This window comes from Emydura macquarii, unplaced genomic scaffold (genome assembly GCF_026122565.2).
Source record: "Emydura macquarii macquarii isolate MOO-44397 ecotype Brisbane River unplaced genomic scaffold, CSIRO-AGI_Emac_v2 contig_2422, whole genome shotgun sequence".
In the NCBI taxonomy this organism is placed as follows: Eukaryota; Metazoa; Chordata; order Testudines; family Chelidae; genus Emydura; species Emydura macquarii.
This window is the reverse complement of record NW_027132559.1, coordinates 19,566,863-19,586,775: the sequence shown is the minus strand read 5'-3', so window position 1 is coordinate 19,586,775 and position 19,913 is coordinate 19,566,863. Positions and strand designations below refer to the sequence as shown.

General features: G+C 40.2%; 1 protein-coding gene across 1 annotated transcript in view; it reads left to right on the top strand.

Annotated features, from left to right (window-relative positions):
• Positions 1–17,810, top strand: part of KLHL7 (kelch like family member 7) — a 35,822-nt gene extending 18,012 nt beyond the window's left edge. The window contains exons 8-11 of the mRNA XM_067562076.1: positions 7,505–7,745; positions 10,125–10,326; positions 11,480–11,577; positions 15,344–17,810. Coding sequence (XP_067418177.1) covers positions 7,505–7,745; positions 10,125–10,326; positions 11,480–11,577; positions 15,344–15,627 — 825 coding nt within the window. The 3' untranslated portion in view covers positions 15,628–17,810. The remainder of the gene's footprint in view (positions 1–7,504; positions 7,746–10,124; positions 10,327–11,479; positions 11,578–15,343) is intronic.
• The last annotated feature ends 2,103 nt before the right edge of the window (positions 17,811–19,913 follow it).

The window sequence follows — 19,913 nt, the reverse complement described above, 5'->3', positions numbered from 1 at the left end:
ATTCCAGAATCCAGTCTCAGAATGCAAGGATATTTTTTCATCATCTGAATATCAAGTGCTTGAGCTTTGCATAAAGATGACAGGTGATTAGTACTGAGTCACAGTGGTGGGTGCATCTTGTTAGTTGTAGTGAGGATCTAAGTGGAGTAGGAGCCTTTCTGAAACAAAGGGAACTAACTGTTAGACAGACGAGGCTCTTTAATTTAAATCCTAGAAACCAGCCAAGCTTGAAGATGCATAGATTAGACCATTAGATCATCTAGTCCGAGTTTTATTATAGGCACTTAAATTTCACCCGGTTTTGCCTGTATTGAGCCCAACAACTTGGGATTGGCTAAAGCACATTTTCCAGAAAGGCAACCAGTCCTGATTTGGAGACATCAACAGATGGGAGAATCCACTACTTCCCTTGGTAGTTGGTTCCAATGGTTAATCACCTTCACTGTTAAAAACATGTGCCTATTTCCAATCTGAACTTGTCTGGCTTTAGTTTCTAGCCACTGGTTCTTATTATGCCTTTATCCACTAAATTAAAGAGCCCTTTAATACCCAGTATTTTCTCCTTGTCAAGATACTTATACCCTGTAGTCAAGATACCTTTCAGTCTTCTTTCTGATAAGCTACACAGATTGAGTTCTTTAAGTCTCTCACTGTAATGGAGAAAATGTCTTACTTAAATAATTTTTGTGGCCCTCTTCTTCATCCTTTCCAGTTTTTCAACATCCTTTTTTAAAATGTGGACGCCAGAGCTGTACACAGTATTACCATATTGGTCTCACCAATGTTGTATACAGAATTAAAATTGCCTTCCTATTCCCCAACTTGCACCTCCAAGGATCACATTAGCCTTGCTTGCCATAGCATTACACTGGGAGCTCATGTTAAGTTGCTTGTCCACTTCAGACTCCCTGATACTATCCCTAATTCTATAGCTATGGCCTGCCTTCCTTGTTCCTACATATATCCCTTTATATTTGGTTATATTAAAATGTGTTTTGTTTGAATGGACCCAGCCTACCAAGAAATCCAGATTGCTCTGTATGAATGCCCTGTCCTCATCATTTACCATTCCTACCAATCTTGGTATCACTGGAAAATTTTATAAGCAGTGACTTTATATTTACTTCCAGATGATTGATGAAAATGTTGAATAGTGTCAAGCCAAGTACTGATCCCTGTGGAATCCCATTAGAAATGTCTCCATTCAGTGATGATTCTCCATTGAGGACTATTTTTTGAGAACTGTCAGTTAGCCAGCTCTTATCCATTTAATGTGTGCCTTATTTTATTTTGTATAGTGCTAAATTTTTATTTTAGTTACTAATACAGTAGACTCTCAAAGATACGAACACCAGAATTACGAACTGACTGGTCAACCAAATACCATGTGAAACCGGAAGTAAGCAATCAGGCAGCAATCGTGGGGGGGGGGGAAGCAAATACTATACTATGCCTGAATTGCATCTTAAAGGTCAGCATGCAGAGCAGAAACAGTCCGGGGTGTTTTTCTGTTTCCTGTAAGCCAAGGGTGCTGTTTCACCCCCTCCTATCCTACCCCACTGGGAGGGGGAAGCTATTTTCACACACACCCTCTTAGCCCAGGAAAGAAAGCTGCTGCAGGGAGCTGCTGATGCTGCAAGGAACTGAAGATTGCACCCGAAGCCTGTCCTGGAGCTGGAGTGGGAGTCAGAGCTCTGGAGGAGTTTTAAAGGGCCACAGCCTGTGCACCGATGCGGCCCAAGCTTTGCCTGTGGTTGCACTTTTGGATCTTGCCAGCTCCTCTGGGAGTGCAAGGGGCAAGGGGAGGGAGCAGTGCTGGCAGCAGGCTGACACCAACTCCCTGCCACATGCTGCCTCTGGAGCACGGCAAGCAGTACACCGAGCAGGGCGAGTCCTGGAGAGAGGCAGCTGAGGGCTGGGGCTTGTAGTGCCAAGGGTGTGGGGTAGCCTCCCCCAATTCAGCCCAAAGGCAAGAAACAGGAATAGGGCAGGGAGCTGCTTGCAAACCAGGCAGTGCTGCCAGGTGCCACCTTTGCAAAGATCTCTCCCAGCCTCAGCTGGAAGACACTGACTGCAGAGTACTGTGCCATAATGTTTTGTTCAGAGTTATGAACGACCTCCATTCCTGAGGTGTTCATATCTTTGAGGTTCTGCAGTAAAGCCAAACCACTGGAAGGGAGTAAATTTGTATGGTATGCAATGTATATATACTCTGGTAACATTAACTGCTTACAGAAAGATTATCTGTGTTCTTCACTACCGCCACTCCCCCCCCCCCCCCCCCCCCCGCACAAGAATCCTAAAACACTAAAACATGTTGCTATTTATTTTAAAAATTAATTGGGGCAATATGATTTGTTTTTAGAAAAATACTACATAGGACTATACAATACCAGACTTACTGTTATAAATTGGCATATCAAATATGTGCTATAGTTCCAAATGGCTTTATGCTGCGCGCGTGCTTTGCGTGGACTGTGAAGGGCGATTTGAGGCCGTAGAACTTATGATTCAGAGTGAAGGAGTCTATGGGTGAAATCTTGGGCTCCATTTGAAGTGAATGGCAAAATTCCCATTGACTTCACTAGAGTTAGGATTTCATTCTGTATCTCTCTTCCTTTTTGTGCACAGATAGTCTCCCTTGTAATCCAGGAAAATATAATCAGACTTGCTCTTTCTTATACCTACTTCTGTTGCTTGGCTCTAAGAGGGCACTTAAATTCTATGTCTCCAAATAGGTGATTCTATTAGGAACTATGGATTCCTAAATAATTACACTTTACCCCTTTTAGCACATGATTCACATACTAAAGAAAGTTATATGAACACTGATTTTTGTATGCCACAGAGTAGAGGTTTGCATACTAGGATATCATTTCCAGGATAAAATGAATTCTTCAGCAAGGAATTATTCAGAAAGGTGTAGTCCACGTTTGAGAACGTGCCTATTATCTTTGATCAGTCTCTTGGTCATCTTCAAACAATTCATTTTTTCTGACATTTTAACAAGGCTGTGATGTACACAATGTGCTTTGACCTGTCTGTGTTAGATCAAAGTAGTTCTCTTTACCTCAGATCACATACTTAAAGTATGACACTATTTTAAGAATGGAAACTGGCTCTGAATATTACAGCTTCAGTCATTAATTGGTAGTTTTGTTATCTTGGCTTAGAATATGTCCAGACTCTTTGCCAACATAACTAATAAAAAGGCTAAATTCCAGGATAAGTACTTCCTGTTAATTGAGTAAAGCTTTATAACGGCAGGGGTGGAGAGAGAGGGTTCTATCTATACCTGTATACCTAGTACAAAATCCCTAAATTTTCACTATGTATCTTTTTATTACTTGTTTGGGGTTTGTTTCGTTTTTTGGTTTTTTTTTCCTCGTTTGTTTTTTTGTTTTTTGTGTTTTTTCTTTGAAGGCTTAATCTTGTAAAAGCCCCTGGTGTGTGTGTGTGTATGTGTGTGTGTTGGTTGCAAGGTAATAACTTGTAACTTGAAGAAATGTTTGCTGTCAGGTGATCTTCCACCCAACCTAAATGAACTATTACAAATCAAATGACTTGAATCAGACCTCATGGAGCCTTTTGAATTTCCCAATGTTCTGCAATAATTACTCTAGCCCAGCACCAGGGCAGAATTATTTGACCCGGGATGGAGCTTTGTGCAGCCCTACTGCTGAGTTTATCTGGCTTCGAAGGTGGGACATTAAAGAGGAGTGACAAGTGGGTAATTGGGGATCTGGGGATCAAAGTAAAAGTGTTTTGTAAACACTGGCTGGTGCTCAAACACTGGTATTATTAACGTGCCCTATATTAGCTGTTCATTGGGTGTGTTGTTGGGTAGTTCTGTATTTACTCTAACACCAACAATACTGAAAAGAGCTTTTAATAAGTCTCTCATGCAGCAATGTAATTTAATCTTTTATTAAGTTGGTATTGTGGTATCACCTAGAAGCAACCAAGCAAGGATTGAGGGCCCAGTGTGCTTGGCATGATATCTGCACATGGACACAGTGTTTGCAATCTAAGGCACTGATTCCACAAAGATGAGCACACGTGCTTAACTTTACGTATTGCAAGTAATCTGATTGAAATCAGTAGGATTGCCCGCAATGCAAAAAGTGAAGCACATATGTAAATCTTTACAGGGCCTTTGTAAAGAAACTCAGTTACGTGCTGCCTGCTGAACGCAGGTTTGATTGAGAGCTAGTCCTTCATATTTGACTTTAATGCTGAGAGGTTCCTACACTTCTACTGAAGAAACACTAGTAAAGGTTGTTTTCAATCCACTAATTTGGAAGGGGAAGCTATACATAGTTGGCAGGAAAGAGCATTGCCTTCTAAGGGGGTGATTAAGCATCTTCCTCAACCTGTCATCAATATTTTTAAAAAACAACCCCATCACCACTTAACAGAGAATTTCAGATGACAAATCACAAAAGAATTAAATTCTGTGTAGCAACCAACACTGTTGTTAATGCTTTCATTCAGCAAAGCAGGTGCTTAAGTGTTTTACTGGATTGGGGTTTTAGAGTATTATCATTAAATAAACCAACAAGGATCTCAGTTAGTGTCTTCTACGGGTTATAGAAGGATCATTGAGTCCCGTGTTACTATCCTCTTATTTTGGGATTAAGCTGCTGTTGACCTTGGAAAGTTCTGCCTTTCCCTATCTCCCTGATTCATCCCTGGCTGTGATTATATAATACTTATCCAAACTAGATTGTTGAGTAGCCTCCTTGGAATAATATTAAGAAATGTAGTAGAGTACAACACTGTAGTTGAGCAAGATCTGCTATCGGGGGAGAAAAAATAGAATTTAAATCCCACAAAAGTGAGAAAACTTAGAATTAAAGGGATACAATCAACTTGCAAAAATTGCACATCTCCCTGAAAATGTTTTCTCTACTAGTGTTACAAATAACAAAAATTTAAAATAAGTGGATGCAAAAGATTTCTTTCAGTTTGTTTATTTTGTACACAAAGTGCTGTCAAATGCAGTTTCTCCTGTACAGACTGCTAATCAGTTTTCCTGTTTTGTTCCTTTGCCATAAAACAGGGAAGAGGAAAACCATTTAAAAATAGAAAAATGTGATTATACATATTGGCACAGAAATCAGCAGGGCTAGAAGGGGTGGTAGTTAGCAATTTCTATCTTTTGTCAACTTGCTATCTAGTCAATCAACAGTGTTCTTTTAAAGTTAAATTCTGCTTTCCTAGATGCACTACAGCCAAGGACTCCTATGATGCATTTCCCTTGCTAAGAGGGAAAAAGAGTGGTGCATCATGGAAGATGTAGTTCAGCTCATAGAGGAGAATGAATGCATAACGCATCTAAACTACAGCTTCCAGGAGGCACTATGGCACCATTTTAATGAACTATTTCAGTTTTCAATATTTCATTGAAAAAAATCTAAGTCATCTGCAGGAGAGAGGGAAAAAAATTATTTTCTAGCCAACTCTACTAAATAGTAAGACAGATGGGCAACAGCCTTGGCCTCTGATTAAGCCGAGAGTGCAGTTCTTGTATGCATTACCCTTGGGTCAGCTTTTTTTCTCCTGACAACCTGAACTATCAAGTTCAAACTTCCTAGCTTCCCTTTTTTACTCCCCTTTACCCACAAACCCAACCAGGCCTGATGCAGGCTAGTAATAGGGAGCAGTACCACATCTCTAGACAGGACCTTGCTTGCCTCTAGTTAGAGAATGATGAGTCTGCTGAATAGATCACTCCACGGGAATGTGATGAAAGGCCATGGGCCTCCTTACAAGGTCTGAAGCAGGATTCTGGAGAAAATAGGAGTTGTGAATTGAGGCTACTGAAGTTGGTCAGACCCTCTAGATCTCCTCTGCAGTTGAGGGAGAGAAGCCTTTTGCAAAACTACTAGAAATCAGGTAACAAGATGATCTTACACAAATCAGCAAGAGAACTTGCAGGTTAAGTATTCATTATAAGATGGGTTTTCTTCCAGTGCTGTAGCATACCTTCTCTGGGAGGTTGTGGAAGGGTCAGCCTCACGTGGTGGTACTGATAACTTAAACAGTAGTTCCAAAGGTGACATAAAATAGAATGGTCTTCCCTTACCCCCTCAGGGCTTCTCCCTGAAATCTTTTCCATTAGGCTGGATCCCAATTCCTAATCTCTCTCCCAGCTATCTGCCTGGGAGTTAGCCCTTTCTAGGGCCTGCCAGAGGAGCCTCCTCTTCCGCCAGCTTCTCCCTTCAGGGCCAGTCACAGGAGCTCTTCTCGCCAGCTGAGTGCTCCCAGCCCTTTATGGAATTCATCTGAGTCCTTCCTAGGTGGGTGTGAAACTGAATTCCTTCCACACAGGCCCAAGAGATCAGTGCTAGTCCATTGCTTATCATCACCAAGGTCCATGCGCATCTTGTCAACCCTTCTTGATGCATGTGAAGCTTCACATGCGTATTGCAAGATGTTCTGGGCTGCAGTGTTGTCAGTATATTGATTATACTTTTCATTGAATCCAGGTACTGGTAACATCTTTGTCTGTGTCTGACCAAGGTATCATTCATGTTACCACCATGTAATTTGTATACTTAGGATTATCTTGAAGAGCACCCAGCAACTTTAGCTAGCACAGAACACAGCCAGCCTCCACCTGAATGGAGTAAGGTGATACACATATAATCCCTGTGCTCAGATTTCTTCACTGGCTCCCTTTGCACCACTAGGTGCAGTGCAAGGTGTTGCTGATAATCTTTTAAAGCTCTGGTTGATCTGAGATATAGCTGTTCAAAAGCTGCCTCTTGAGCTATATACCATCACAGTGCATGGTCAGCTCCTTGGTTGGCTATTTCCAGGACTTTCCCAGGAAAGGTCCCCTGCTCATCACCATCCGTATTTGGCATTTGTTTCTTCTGGAAGTCCATCCGAGCTCAGGTCCCTGACAATGTGGCTGCTAACATTTCTGCCAGCAGCATTATCCGTCTTTATCCACTGTGCATAACTATGTATAACTTGTGGTGGTAAATACTGTAAGCAAGCTCCCAGCTGTCATAAAAATTAGAGCTCTATGTGAAATACAAATGTTTAATATTATATTTTGTAAAATTGGGCATATTTTTATTCTATAGTAATGTGTTCTTTTTCTATATTAGATGTCACTTCTTCCGGTCCCATAAAAGAAACAACTTTTAATCTTTTTATGGACAGCATGTATAGTTTCTGACATGATGGTAATAACAGGTCAATTTTGTTTTTAAAAAATAAACCCTCTCAGTTCTCAGAAGTTGTCTTGGGTGCATGAAAGAAATGAGAAAATAGAAATTGATACTGCCAGGGTTCATTGCAGCCAACAGTATGTGAGTCAAGAGAATTTTTCAAACAGTACTTGTTGAGGAGTGTCCTTAAATTCACAGTACTGGTGTTGGTTTTGAAAAGGAAACTTAAAACTGATCATGTCTCAATTTCTGTGAAAATCTTTGTTTGAAAATGCTCACTGCATGTAGACATTAGACATTATCTGTTTTCTATAATGCAGGATTACAGCTGGACAGACATCCGATGTCCCTTTGAAAAGCGCAGAGATGCAGCTTGTGTCTTCTGGGACAATGTAGTTTATATTTTGGGTGGTTCCCAGCTCTTTCCTATAAAGCGAATGGACTGCTACAATGTGGTGAAAGATAGCTGGTATTCCAAACTAGGCCCTCCAACGCCTCGAGATAGCCTTGCAGCCTGTGCTGCGGAAGGCAAAATATATACATCCGGTGGTTCAGAAGTGGGTAAGACACAACTTTTTTTAAAAAATGCTTTAAATGCATGACTTCCTTGTTTGACTAGAATATACACATGTTACTGTAATACTAGACTATAACGTTCTCTGTTCAATAACAATTCTCTCTTTTCCCAGATGCTGAGAGGTTTTATCAATTTGTATTGCATTTTTAGATGCCATTTTACCGTGTAAAAATTAAGGCTATCTTTTTTATCTGTGTCATAAAGGAATTACTACAACTGTCTGGAGTAAATTAGCTGCAAGCAAATACATTTTGGGTGTCAAATTCTGCTCTCTGTTTACTGGTGTAACTCCCAGACAACTCAACTGACTTTTGATTGCTCAAGATCTTCTTTGTCACATATCACATTCTTTGCTAATGCAGCACCATGACATTATATTTTGGTAGCTAGTGTGAATAAGATTTCTATTAATAGTCTTTGCTATAATGGGCCTAACAAATTTGAAACCTAAATATCAGCCAACTTAATAATGTTATTTAATGTAATTGTATAGTATTTTTAAAAGTTATCCATTTTTATTGGTGGGAAAACCCTACTTAACTGTTCATGTAAAGAAGGATTTCCTATTCCCCAATTTTAGGGAATTTTAGGGAATTAAGTTTGCTTTTTCCTAGCTTGTTTTTCTCTAATTCTCTGTTAGCCTCTGCCTCATTAGCTGAAAATAACTTTTTCCTTCAGAAACAAATGTTGACTATGTAACAGAGTGGAAAAGATCCTGTAAACCACAGAGGAAAATTAAAACTACTGCCAAACAAGTGTTCTGGTTCTGATTTCACACTTTAGTATTAACTCAATTCATTTCAGTTGGCTTATGCCTAATTTACACTGATGTAAGTAAGGTCTGCCTCAGACCAGTTGCTGCAATATAATGTGTGTAGAACCACACACAGTTTATTGCTGTACCAGAGCGAAAAGCTCTTTAGTCTGCCAAAATATCTAATGCCGTGACAGTACAATTCATAGTAAGTCATTTTGAGTTCTGCCTTGCTGCAGAATAAAGCAAGCAGAAGATAAATAGCCATCAACAGTGGTTAATGCTGAAATATTATTCCCTTGATAGGAAGTTGTGATATTTAGATGGCATTTGATTTTAAAATACTTCATCAGATTTGACTTTGCACTTGATAAGGCAAACAGTTCATAGCTGCCATCTAGTGTTGTACACATGAAATAACTGTTTTCCCTCTTTCAAATCTTTTATTTCTATATGAATTCTCAGCATCTCATGCTGTGATATGCAAACCTGAATAAGGCCTCACCTTCTCTGTCCAAAGTGACAGTCCATGAAGATAGTGTGACCGAAACTGACTGAATAGCCATAGGCTCTTTATCTCCCGAGTATATCATATTAAGTTAATACACCTGTAATAGGAAACTATTGTAGGATCTGTGTGTTTTTTGGTTAAATAAAATTTATAGTTCTCCTTTTCTAACTATAAATGATCAAGATAGAATATTCAGAGGATAACTAAGATTATTAGAATTAATTTTGGCAGTATTTTTTGGAATCTTTTACAAACACTGGCCAATTGTCCAAAAGAATATTTTTATTCAAACTTATGACAAACTTTTACCATCCTATTTTAAGATCAGAGTGAATAATTAACATTTTATCTGACTTACGTCTACTCTCAAGTTATTTTTTCCTAATCTTCCTATAATTCTGAGTTGTAACTTTCAGAATTTTCAATATGTTCCTTTACAAGTCAGTAAATTATTGTGTGTTGTTGCATTGGCTATGATAAGAGTCTGGGAAATATGGTACCATTTAATCCAGGTCAAGGATTTCACTGGTTGATTTCTATTTACTCACTGTAGACTGTACTTTGGCTAATATGGACTTGGTGGGAGTGCATCTTAGTTTTAACTTGTAAATCTTGTTAGCCATTGCAAGTGATGGAATTCTTTACCATATTTAGACAAAGAAAAAATTAATTTATATTGTATTGATTTTGTACTCAAAACTGATGTTATATTCCAGATTTTTTTAAAATAAAGTTAGATGACCATTCCTGTTCATGCTAACTTGCACAATGCCCGTTCGCTAACTAATTCCTTCCTGTTAGAGAGAGAGAGTGTGTTTTGCACCGCTATATGGAAATAAAGTACAACACTGCCTGCTTCATTCTTAGTAAATGTTCATTTTGAATAGTCCTATAAAATATATATAGTATACAAGTACAAATATCAAAACTTGTCTGAGGTTTAAGGCTGGTTAAGTTTTTGTTGTTTTCGTCTTTTGGGGGGGACAGGATGGGATAGAAAGCTGCTTTCCCCTTTAACTAATGATTGAAACAGTTATTGTTAGTTTTTTTTTTCTTTCAAATACAACTGCTAAAGTAAATTACTTTGTTTTCTTGAAGGAAATTCTGCTCTGTATTTGTTTGAATGCTATGATACAAGAACAGAAAGCTGGCACACAAAGCCCAGCATGCTGACTCAGCGTTGCAGTCATGGGATGGTGGAGGCAAATGGACTGATTTATGTATGTGGAGGAAGCTTGGGAAACAATGTTTCTGGAAGGGTCCTGAATTCCTGTGAAGTTTATGATCCAGCAACAGAAACGTATGTACCAATTCTAATTCCCTTTTGTCACTAGCAGCTCTTGTGGACTTGCTCGCTTTTCAGATAGCTAAACTGTATAGACAGACAGTCTATAACTGATGAAGTGCAGTAACTGATGGAGTAGGAATACCGAATAGGAATCCAGGATATTTATGACTGACTGACTGCAAACTGGAAGTTGGTGCTTTAGGAAGATTTTCTTCTCCATATCTTGCATTTCCCCAATCACAGAAGATGGAAAAGAAATGTAAATAAATGAACAAGAACTAGCTGTGACTTGACTACAGAGACTAGATCACTGCAGAGTGACCTAGACAAATTGAAGGATTGGGCCAAAAGAAATCTGATGAGGTTCGACAAGTGCAGAGTCCTGCACTTAGGACAGAAGACTCCCATGCACTGCTACAGACTGGGGACCAACTGGCTAGGCAGCAGTTTTACAGAAAGGACCTGGGGATTACAGTGGACAAGAAGCTGGATATGAGTCAACAGTGTGCCTTTATTGCCAAGAAGGTTAACGGCATACTGGGCTGCATTAATAGAATCATTGCCAGCAGACTGAGAGAAGTGATTATTCCTCTCTATTCAACACTAGTGTGGCCACATTTGGAATATTGTGTCCAGTTTTGGGCCCCCCACTACAGGAAGGATGTGGACAAATTGGAGAGAGTCCAGTGGAGGGTAACAAAAATGATTAGGGGTCTGGAGCACATGACTTATGAGGAGAGATTGAGGGAATTGGGCTTGTTTAGTCTTCAGAAGAAAAGGGGGGGGAGGAATTTGATAGCGGCCTTCAACTACTGGAAGGGGGATGGAGGGAGGATGGAGCTAGGCTGTTTTCAGTGGTAGAAGATGACAGAACAAGGAGCAATGGTCTCAAGTTGCAGCGGGGGAGGTCTAGTTTGGATATTAGGAAAATCTTTTTCATTAGGAAGGTGGTGAAGCACTAGAATTGGTTACCTAGGGAGGTGGTGGAATCTCCATCCTTAGAAGTTTTTAAGGCCCAGCTTGACAAAGCCCTGGCTGTGATGATTTAGTTGGGGTTGGTCCTGCTTTGAGCACGGCATTGGACTAGGTGACCTTCTGCGGTCCGTTCCAACCCTAATATTCTATGATTCTAGTTGAATAACTTTAATTTTTCTCTTTTTTTCAGGTGGACTGAGCTATGTCCAATGATAGAAGCCAGGAAGAATCATGGACTGGTGTTTGTAAAAGATAAAATATTTGCTGTGGGTGGACAAAATGGCTTAGGTATTCAGTTTTTTAATTCCTCAGTTTATCCACAAATTGTTTGATCATGTTCTTTACACATACAAGTTGTTAATAATTAATAATCCATGTTTTATTACAATAGTACCTAAAGACCAACCAAGAATGGGGCCTCATTTTGCTAGACACTGAGCAAGCAAAAAGAGTAACAGATAGTCCTTGCCTTGAAGATCTTACAATCTAAATAAACAAGAAAGAAACAGGAAGGGGGGAAAAGGTAAAACACACAAGCACAGTGATAGTAACAAACAGCATATTAGTTCCACAGATTTTTTCAGGGGGATGGGGATGGATTTACTTGAGGTGATCGGCTGAAGGAAAGAGAGGTAAGGGGGGCAGAGCAGGGAGAAACGGGGCAGGAGTGGAGTGAAGCTAAGGTGAAGAGACTGGGCGGGGAGGAGGGTTGAAGCAAATTCAGTTCAGAACAGGAAAATCCACTGCATTCATGTTCACACCATTGAACAATTCTTCTGAGCAGATGGGTAAAAGACAGGTATGCAGTCTTCCAACTAAACTAGTGGATAAGTTATCTCAATAGCACGAACATTTTTTTTTTTTAAATTGGAACTATGCCACTTTGTAACTTGGGAGACTAATTGTGTTGGTTTGGTATTGTTTTTTTTTAAATACATCAAATTACTACAATTATTGATTAAAGCCACTGATACTATTTTTGGAATGTATTGCTTGGCAGCACTGCAATCATGCAAAATAATAATAGAAGCTATATAATATTCCTTTTTTTTTTTTTTTTTTTGTATACTCACAATGTAAAATTGGATCTAGGTCAGAAACTAGGATACAGTCAATCTAGTATTTAGTACTTTGCCCTATGCTTGGTAGAAATCTGGTACCATGCAGTTACATAAAGGTATTATTAAAACACTGAAATTGGAATTTAGTCAGGACACAAGGATAACCACCCCTCTTATATGAAAAGAACCCTGGAATCTGAACGACCTTAGGTTATCAAGGGCCCTCAGTATTGCATCATACCCAAAAGACAGCAGCTCCTTCAAACAAACCCTCCTCCCTTGTTTTCAGCTCCCTTTCTAGCAGTATGTTGGGATTACTGAGTCATTAAGAACAATGAACCTACCTATTTGTTCAGCGCTCTATTTCCCGCTCTCTCCATTTTGAAGTCCCTCCAAATGCAGTATCTCTGGATATGCAAGACATAATCTTGCTCAGTTTAAGAGAGCTAATGGGATCACAGCCAGGGGTGGTTCCCCTTGCAGCTACGTTATGGGAATTGCTAAGCTCTCTAGTTGCTAAGCTTCTTGAACACTGCCACTGTCAGAAACTCCATTTCTTCATTAGATATTTATTTGAAAAATGGCAACAGATTTTATGAGATAGAAAGATACAGTCACTGCCCTGAGGAACTTAGACTAAAGGATTATTGCAAAGCAGTAATTAAAAAGGGTGAAACTATCTGTTTTGATTGCCCTAGATACGTAACAGAAGATTTGCTGCAGTCTTGGGCAAGTCTCTTATCCTCTGTCTCTCCACATGTAAACCAGAAATAATACTTACCTACCTCACAGAGGTGTTTGAAAGTTAATTAGGTAATGTTTCTAAAGTGCTTTGAAGATGAAAAACTACTCAAGTGCTAAATTTATTTTTATTTATTCATGCTGACAACTGGAATATTTTGTTTCAGATTAATTGCTAATTAAATGACAAATTATAAAATCCCAAAATATTTATTAACACCATTCCAACGTAAAGGGGTTTCCAGTGCAAAGAGGATATATGTAGATGCATCTTACATGCACATAATGAGACAATCAGAGTTAGGAATTCTACCGTCTGGGGCTCCTAGTTGAATACCCAGTTTGAAAACGTACACTACACACTCAGTAGGCCAAAATGCTATTTTGCAGTTAACTTTTCGTTCAGTGATAATTGGCCTGATTGGCTAATTATTTCCTTTCAGTGCAGTCACTGTGGTATAACTTGTAAGTAACATTGCCATAGTCACGGATTACATATGTCTTCAGGTCATAAAGTGTTCTTAAAATCCCATGTGTCAAAGCAGTTAGAATTTGTGACTGGGAATCAAGATTTCTCTCTGGTTTGGTTTCCCCATTGGTTGAATGGTGGTGATAAAATGTTGTGAGGCTTAAAGACAGTAAAGTGCTATTTTAAAGGTTTTTGGATGAGGTGCTTGTGATCCTGTCCGTACCAAGGGTAGCCCACCTGAAAATGCCAGGGTCAGGGCAGGCTGCAAAAAGACAACAGGTTCTCCCAGAACTGGTGGATAACACTGAAGTTAGATTCCCCAACCAGTCACAAACAACAATGCTCCTGATTTTTCCCCCACTTGTTATCAGGAAGCTAAAACAAGAAATTACACAGCCCCCTCTATTGCATTTCTTTCTCTGGCTCCCAATTAGCAACTGGGTCCAGTAAAGAGATAAGTTATTTAAACTCTATTCCCTTTACCAAAATGCTCTCCTAATCCCAAAGGGTCAGCCACATTCATTGCCAGATCAATATAAGTTTGGATCTTACCCAAAATACCATGCTGCCAGCCAATCCTTTAGTAACTAAAACTAAAGGTTTATTATAAAAGGAAAGAAACAAATAAAAAGGGAGATGTTAAATGGTCAAAGCAATCAAATAAATACAAATGACTTTAAAGTCCATATATATCAGATTCTCAGCAGAATTGTGGAGTTTGTTGGCTTGTACAGTTCCTCTGATGTACATCCAGCACCTGGATGAGTCTCAGTCCTTTGTTTCATAGCTTCAGTTGTAGATGAGTCGATCCAGAGATAGGAAGCAGGAATGAAGACAATATGGAGATGGTGCAGCTGCATTTTATAGTTACTGCCATAAGGCTTGCACTTCCTTTGTCCCAAACACAGCCACTCAGCACATGGCTTGGAAAAGCCTCAGAGTCCCCTGTCCATAGGCATGTTCCTACATGTCATGGTGATTTCATAAGGTGTAGCCCCTGGATTCATGAATCTTTCACTGGATTCATTGTACATTTGAGTTCCCTTGATGGGCCATTAAGCAGGCTTAGTGCTGCTGCCATCCTGTCTGGGGATATCACCCAGAAACACAGCACAAGTTTGAAATACAAATATGCCATACATATTTACAATTCATAACACAAAACTGATACATACATATAAACAATATTATTATACTTAGCAAATTACAATCTTTCCAATGGTACCTGACACGGTATATTTTGTCAGATTCATTGTAATTTTGCAATATTGATATCAATATTATAAATGATCACTTGTATTCTAGACAGTGTCACGCTGCTATAAATTCAAATTGAATTGTTTGTGATCTTGTAACTGCTTTTCAACACTTCTTCCACCCCTTTCCTCCTGTCTTTTGAAAGAAAAAGCAACTAATCCCAATTAAAGTATGTGTTTCCTTCTATGAAGGGGGGGAGGATTTTAATTTTTTTTTTTTTTAATTCTCTTTTTGGATGCCAAGTTTCAGCCCAGAGTAAAACTTTAATAGAGAATTATCAAATAGCAATTTATAACTGGAAATGATACACAACTGGAACTCCAGCAGTACAAACATTACCCATATGTGTAGTTATGAATATTTTCCACAACTGTGTGTTTTGTAAATATGCCCACAGGGAGAAGATGTATAATAGATTAAAGAGCCCTCTACTGCTATCAATCAAAGGCATTTTCTGTGAGATTTTTATGTAAGCAGCAGTGTTTATATTGCTCTGTTAATAGTTACTTGTTTGGTTCATTTCAAGGTGGCCTAGACAACGTGGAATACTATGATATCAAGATGAATGAATGGAAGATGGTATCACCAATGCCATGGAAGGGTGTGACAGTGAAGTGTGCTGCTGTGGGCTCTATAGTCTATGTCCTGGCTGGCTTTCAGGGTGTGGGTCGATTAGGGCACATCCTTGAATATAATACTGAAACAGACAAGTGGGTAGCCAACTCCAAAGTCCGTGCTTTCCCAGTGACAAGTTGTTTAATCTGTGTTGTTGATACTTGTGGAGCAAATGAAGAGACATTAGAGACATGAAGACCTCAAGGAGATGTCCGGACATTCTTCAGAGACTTGGAAAAGATGGCCATTGGTGCTTTGCATCTGCATTTTATTGATTCTTGTTAAACTGAATAATCTGAAAAACTGAGATGCAGTCCTCACATTTGTATATACAGTATGTGCCAGTTTAATTTTACAGTTTGTTTTAAAGAGTCCACTAACCTAGAATATATGACAAGTTTTCTTGAAAAGATTTTTTTCAACCTCCTCCCCATAGATGCACCACTCAACCCAGTTACTTAGAAAATGTTTGTGCATTTGAAGTAGTTGAGCCTAAATCTCATCTTTACTTTCTACAGCTCAGATACAGATATTCTCCAGTTAGCAAAGGTGAGTGAATATAGTTTTGGTCATAAGCAAAAATGAATTTGCTTATCTGTTCCGTCTCATTTATGCACATTGTACAACCACCAAACAACTTGTATGACTGTAAGTACCCAAACCTTGCAACAGGAGGGGTATTGTGGATTAGGATTGATATGCAGAACTCAAATAGTTTCCACAGCTCCTGTCTGTACTGTGATTGGTTTATTCCAGTGCTGTTCATCTCTCACTTTCATGACCATTTCAGTGCACACTGATTTTTAAAAATTAAACAGGCCATATATATGTACATTACAGAGACACTGATGCCTAGATATTTGATTTGGCATTTTGAGGCCCTTATACAAAAAGACCTCTAAATTATCACAAAATTCAGAATTTTGAGATTTGATTGTATATTTCATTCATCACAATAGTGCTCTGGACTATCAAGTGGGACACTTAGGATCAATTCCCAATCTGTTTTCCAGTGGCAAATGTGCTATAAGCACTGTGGAGGCCAACCCATTTGTGAAGATTTTTTGGGGGGTAAAGGAGTAATCAGTAAGATAGTTATATTGACTTTCTTCCTATTGGAATTGACTATGTAAACATAAAATTCCTTACAACAATTTTATAGAGATTATAAAGTTGGAAAAGATTCTGAAAAATCTGTGGACTATAAGCATACAGTACTGTAAATATATCCCAATCATCAAAAACTTCACTATAAACATGGTGACAATATAATCTTCCAGTTCCTCCATGCTCCAGTTCACACATCAAATAAGTAAAGCTTGTTAGCTAACCTCTCTTGTACACTTTTGAAAGTCAATACTGTATACACTTCCCACTTTGAAAGACTATACAGACTGATATACATAAGTTTGTACTGATGTGCACATTAGTTTAGTTAGTTCATGAAAGTTTTCACCCTAATTTTATCTGTTCTATAATCTGCTACCTTTTAAGATCCATCCCTGCTAAACTATCAAGATAGCCTTGATTTTTTTTTTTAATACTTACATTGGTACATACATTTTTGTGGATACCCTGCCAAAAGGAAAATGGGATGTCCAAAAGATGCTCTCTCTACTTCATGTTCTGTATAAATTTGGTAAAATCCTAGCTTCCAGATCTCTCTACCTTTTTTTGAATCTGTGTGCTAAAGTATCACACATACTGTCATAGCCTGGATTAAATTCTACACTTTCTGGGTTGAAGAAAGAGGCTGATTTTCATAAATGTTAGTATGTTTTTAAAAGTCTGTAACATTTCTCTAATTTTATTTTCGATGGGTTAATTTTCTTAAACTACTATCAAATTTATAAATACAAAGAATGAAAGGATTTGAGAGAATTTTACTATCTTAGTACAGTTAAAAAGCAGCTTCAGTTGGACATTTTGTTAAACTGCTGTACAGTACTTTTGGTTTTAGCCGTTTCTTTATCTTCTCTAAAAGTTCACTCCCCCCATTAATCAGTCTCTCACAATATTTCCTATAATTTACTGACTTAAACTAGTGCAAAGTAATGAAGATCTTGCTTTTGTACATCTATTAGAGCTTATTATTTGGGTTTTCTCATGCTATGTATTCTAGCTTGTAGTCTAGAGTGTGCTAAACCTGGTTCGCTGTCTGAATGATTGCTATCAGTATTTGAACATTACTGACAGTGCAACAAAACTTTTCTTAGATAATTCTGTGTATCAAGCACGTCTACTGCTAAACCTAACTACTGGCTTCTGTGTTCAGTCTCAGAAGTACCCTTTGGAACTTTCTGATGGAAGTGAAACAAATACCTCAGTGAAGCTTGTGGGTCAGTAAACTTTGTTCAGTAAATATGTTTTCTTCAGTACTACTAGTAAAGTGTTAAAGCTTGTCTTTTCTTTGCACAAAAACTTTTAAAAAACACAGCTGTTTATCATTTACTATTTTAGTTACAAATCCATATGTAGAGCCCTGCAAATCAGCAGCTATCATCTTTATATTTGCGGGTTTGGATGTGGATATCTGAAAATCATTTTTTGGCAGATGGTTGATCGGATGTGGATCTCAAAGGCAGGGAAGCAGTTCTGCAGCTCCTAGCCTTTGAGGCTGCTTCTCTGCCTGAGAGATCCTGGGGTGGGGGCTGGTTGCCGCTCAGCTGTTCTACTGGGCTCCCCTAGGGGCCTGGGCTACGCCGTGGGGGAGGAACCCCGTGAAACAGCAGATTTTGGCAGACAGCAGGGGAGCCCAGTGGAACAACTTATTGATTGGCAGCCGGCAAGGAAGCCCCCTTCCCAAGAGCTGTTTAGCAGGGCTCCCCTGCTGGCCGCTGATCAGCTGTTCCGTGGGGCTTCCCTGCATGCCAATCAGCTGTGGACAGCTGCCTGGAAGGGCTTGGGGGCCCCAGAGCTGTGGATGCGTGTGGGCGCAGATGCCTACACTCCGGATGGTAGTTGGCGGTAAGATGATTGGGGTGGATGCGGATCCACAATTGTGTATGTGCACAGGGCTCGATCCATGTACCCTACTTAGTGATGCAGCTGTGAAGCAGGAGTGAGCCGGCATCAAGATAACTTTAGATACAGCTTATCTGGCAATTCAAAATAGTCTTAAAACTCTTATGTAACCCCTCATGCTGTAGTGTTTTTTAGATTATGATTTAAAAGAGCTGGGCCTATGGCTGAATAGGGTGAAAGGGAACTTTTGAAAGAGTGGGTTCTGACGATTTGAAGGCCACCACGAACTAACTATCCCATTGTGCTGCGGTGGCTGTAATTTTCTTTCTGCTTTACAGGTGAAAACATGATTGGAAGGAGGGTGTAATTAATGTTTGGAACAGGAGGAGTCTGGTTTCCCTCGCTGGGGGAAGATGCTCACTGTCTCTCGGCGCGGGGAGTGCTGCAGGGTGGGGCCCGCTCTGCGACAGTCTCCTCAGGGTTTGGGGGTAGGGTAACCAGACCTCCTGGTACGAAGAGCTGTGTCTTAAGCAGGCCCGTTCCCCACTTCGCCCTGAAAAAAGTCCGTTTTTCACACGTGCTCGCTGGTGCCCTTAAATGGGGGGGGGAGGTGTCAACGTGGGTCAAGCTGCTTGTGGAGGACTCCAGGGCAGCTGCCCCCGGGGGAGTGGGTCACAGTCTCTCGGGGGGGATCCATGGTCTCCCCCCGTGCTGCTCCACTGGGAGCGCCTGGCGCGCCGCCCTGCTCTATCCCTGTCCCTGACCAGTCCAAGCTGGGCCCTAGTGAGCGCAGGACGGTGACAGAGGGAAACGGTCGGATAATGATGAACAAGGGCTGCTGCTGCTGGCTGCGGATTGGGAATGTAAAGGAGGGGGAAGGGATAGGGGAATGTCGGGGATTGATATCATACGTACGTATTAGGTTGAGGCCTTTTGATTGGCTCAGTAAGGGGCGGAGCTACAACACCGCTGCTCATTGGTTTGCTTACCTGCCAGTTTCCTCCACAACCGGTAAAAGTCGGGTATCGCTTTCTTATCCCCTCTCTTGCGGGGGGAGGCTTGTAAAAACGCCATTCAGAAGCGCCGTAATGTCCGCGGGGAGGCGGTTATGGGCCTTGTCACGTGACGACAGTGAGCGGCTCGGTCTGGAAACTGGCGTGCGTACTCGTTACTCTTTGTGCCGGCGGTGGATTGTTATGACGCAGCAGGGGGCGGCGGCTGTGATGGAACAATTACAGCGGCCGGTGTGTGTGTAGTGAAAAACTGTATTCCGCGAGAATGTGTGTCCCCGCTCTGTTTCTCCCATGTAGATGGCAGAAGAGTAAACCTGTGACCACTGCATTGTGCGCATGCTCACCGCATTCAGCAGTCAGCAAGCAATGACACACAAAATCACGGGAAAAAGTGTGCCCCCACTTCTCATAGCCTGTATCACTTTTTCCCCTCTCCTCTTTCTTCTGGACCACTTCTTCACATTCCTTGACACACAAAATCACGGGAAAAAGTGTGCCCCCGCT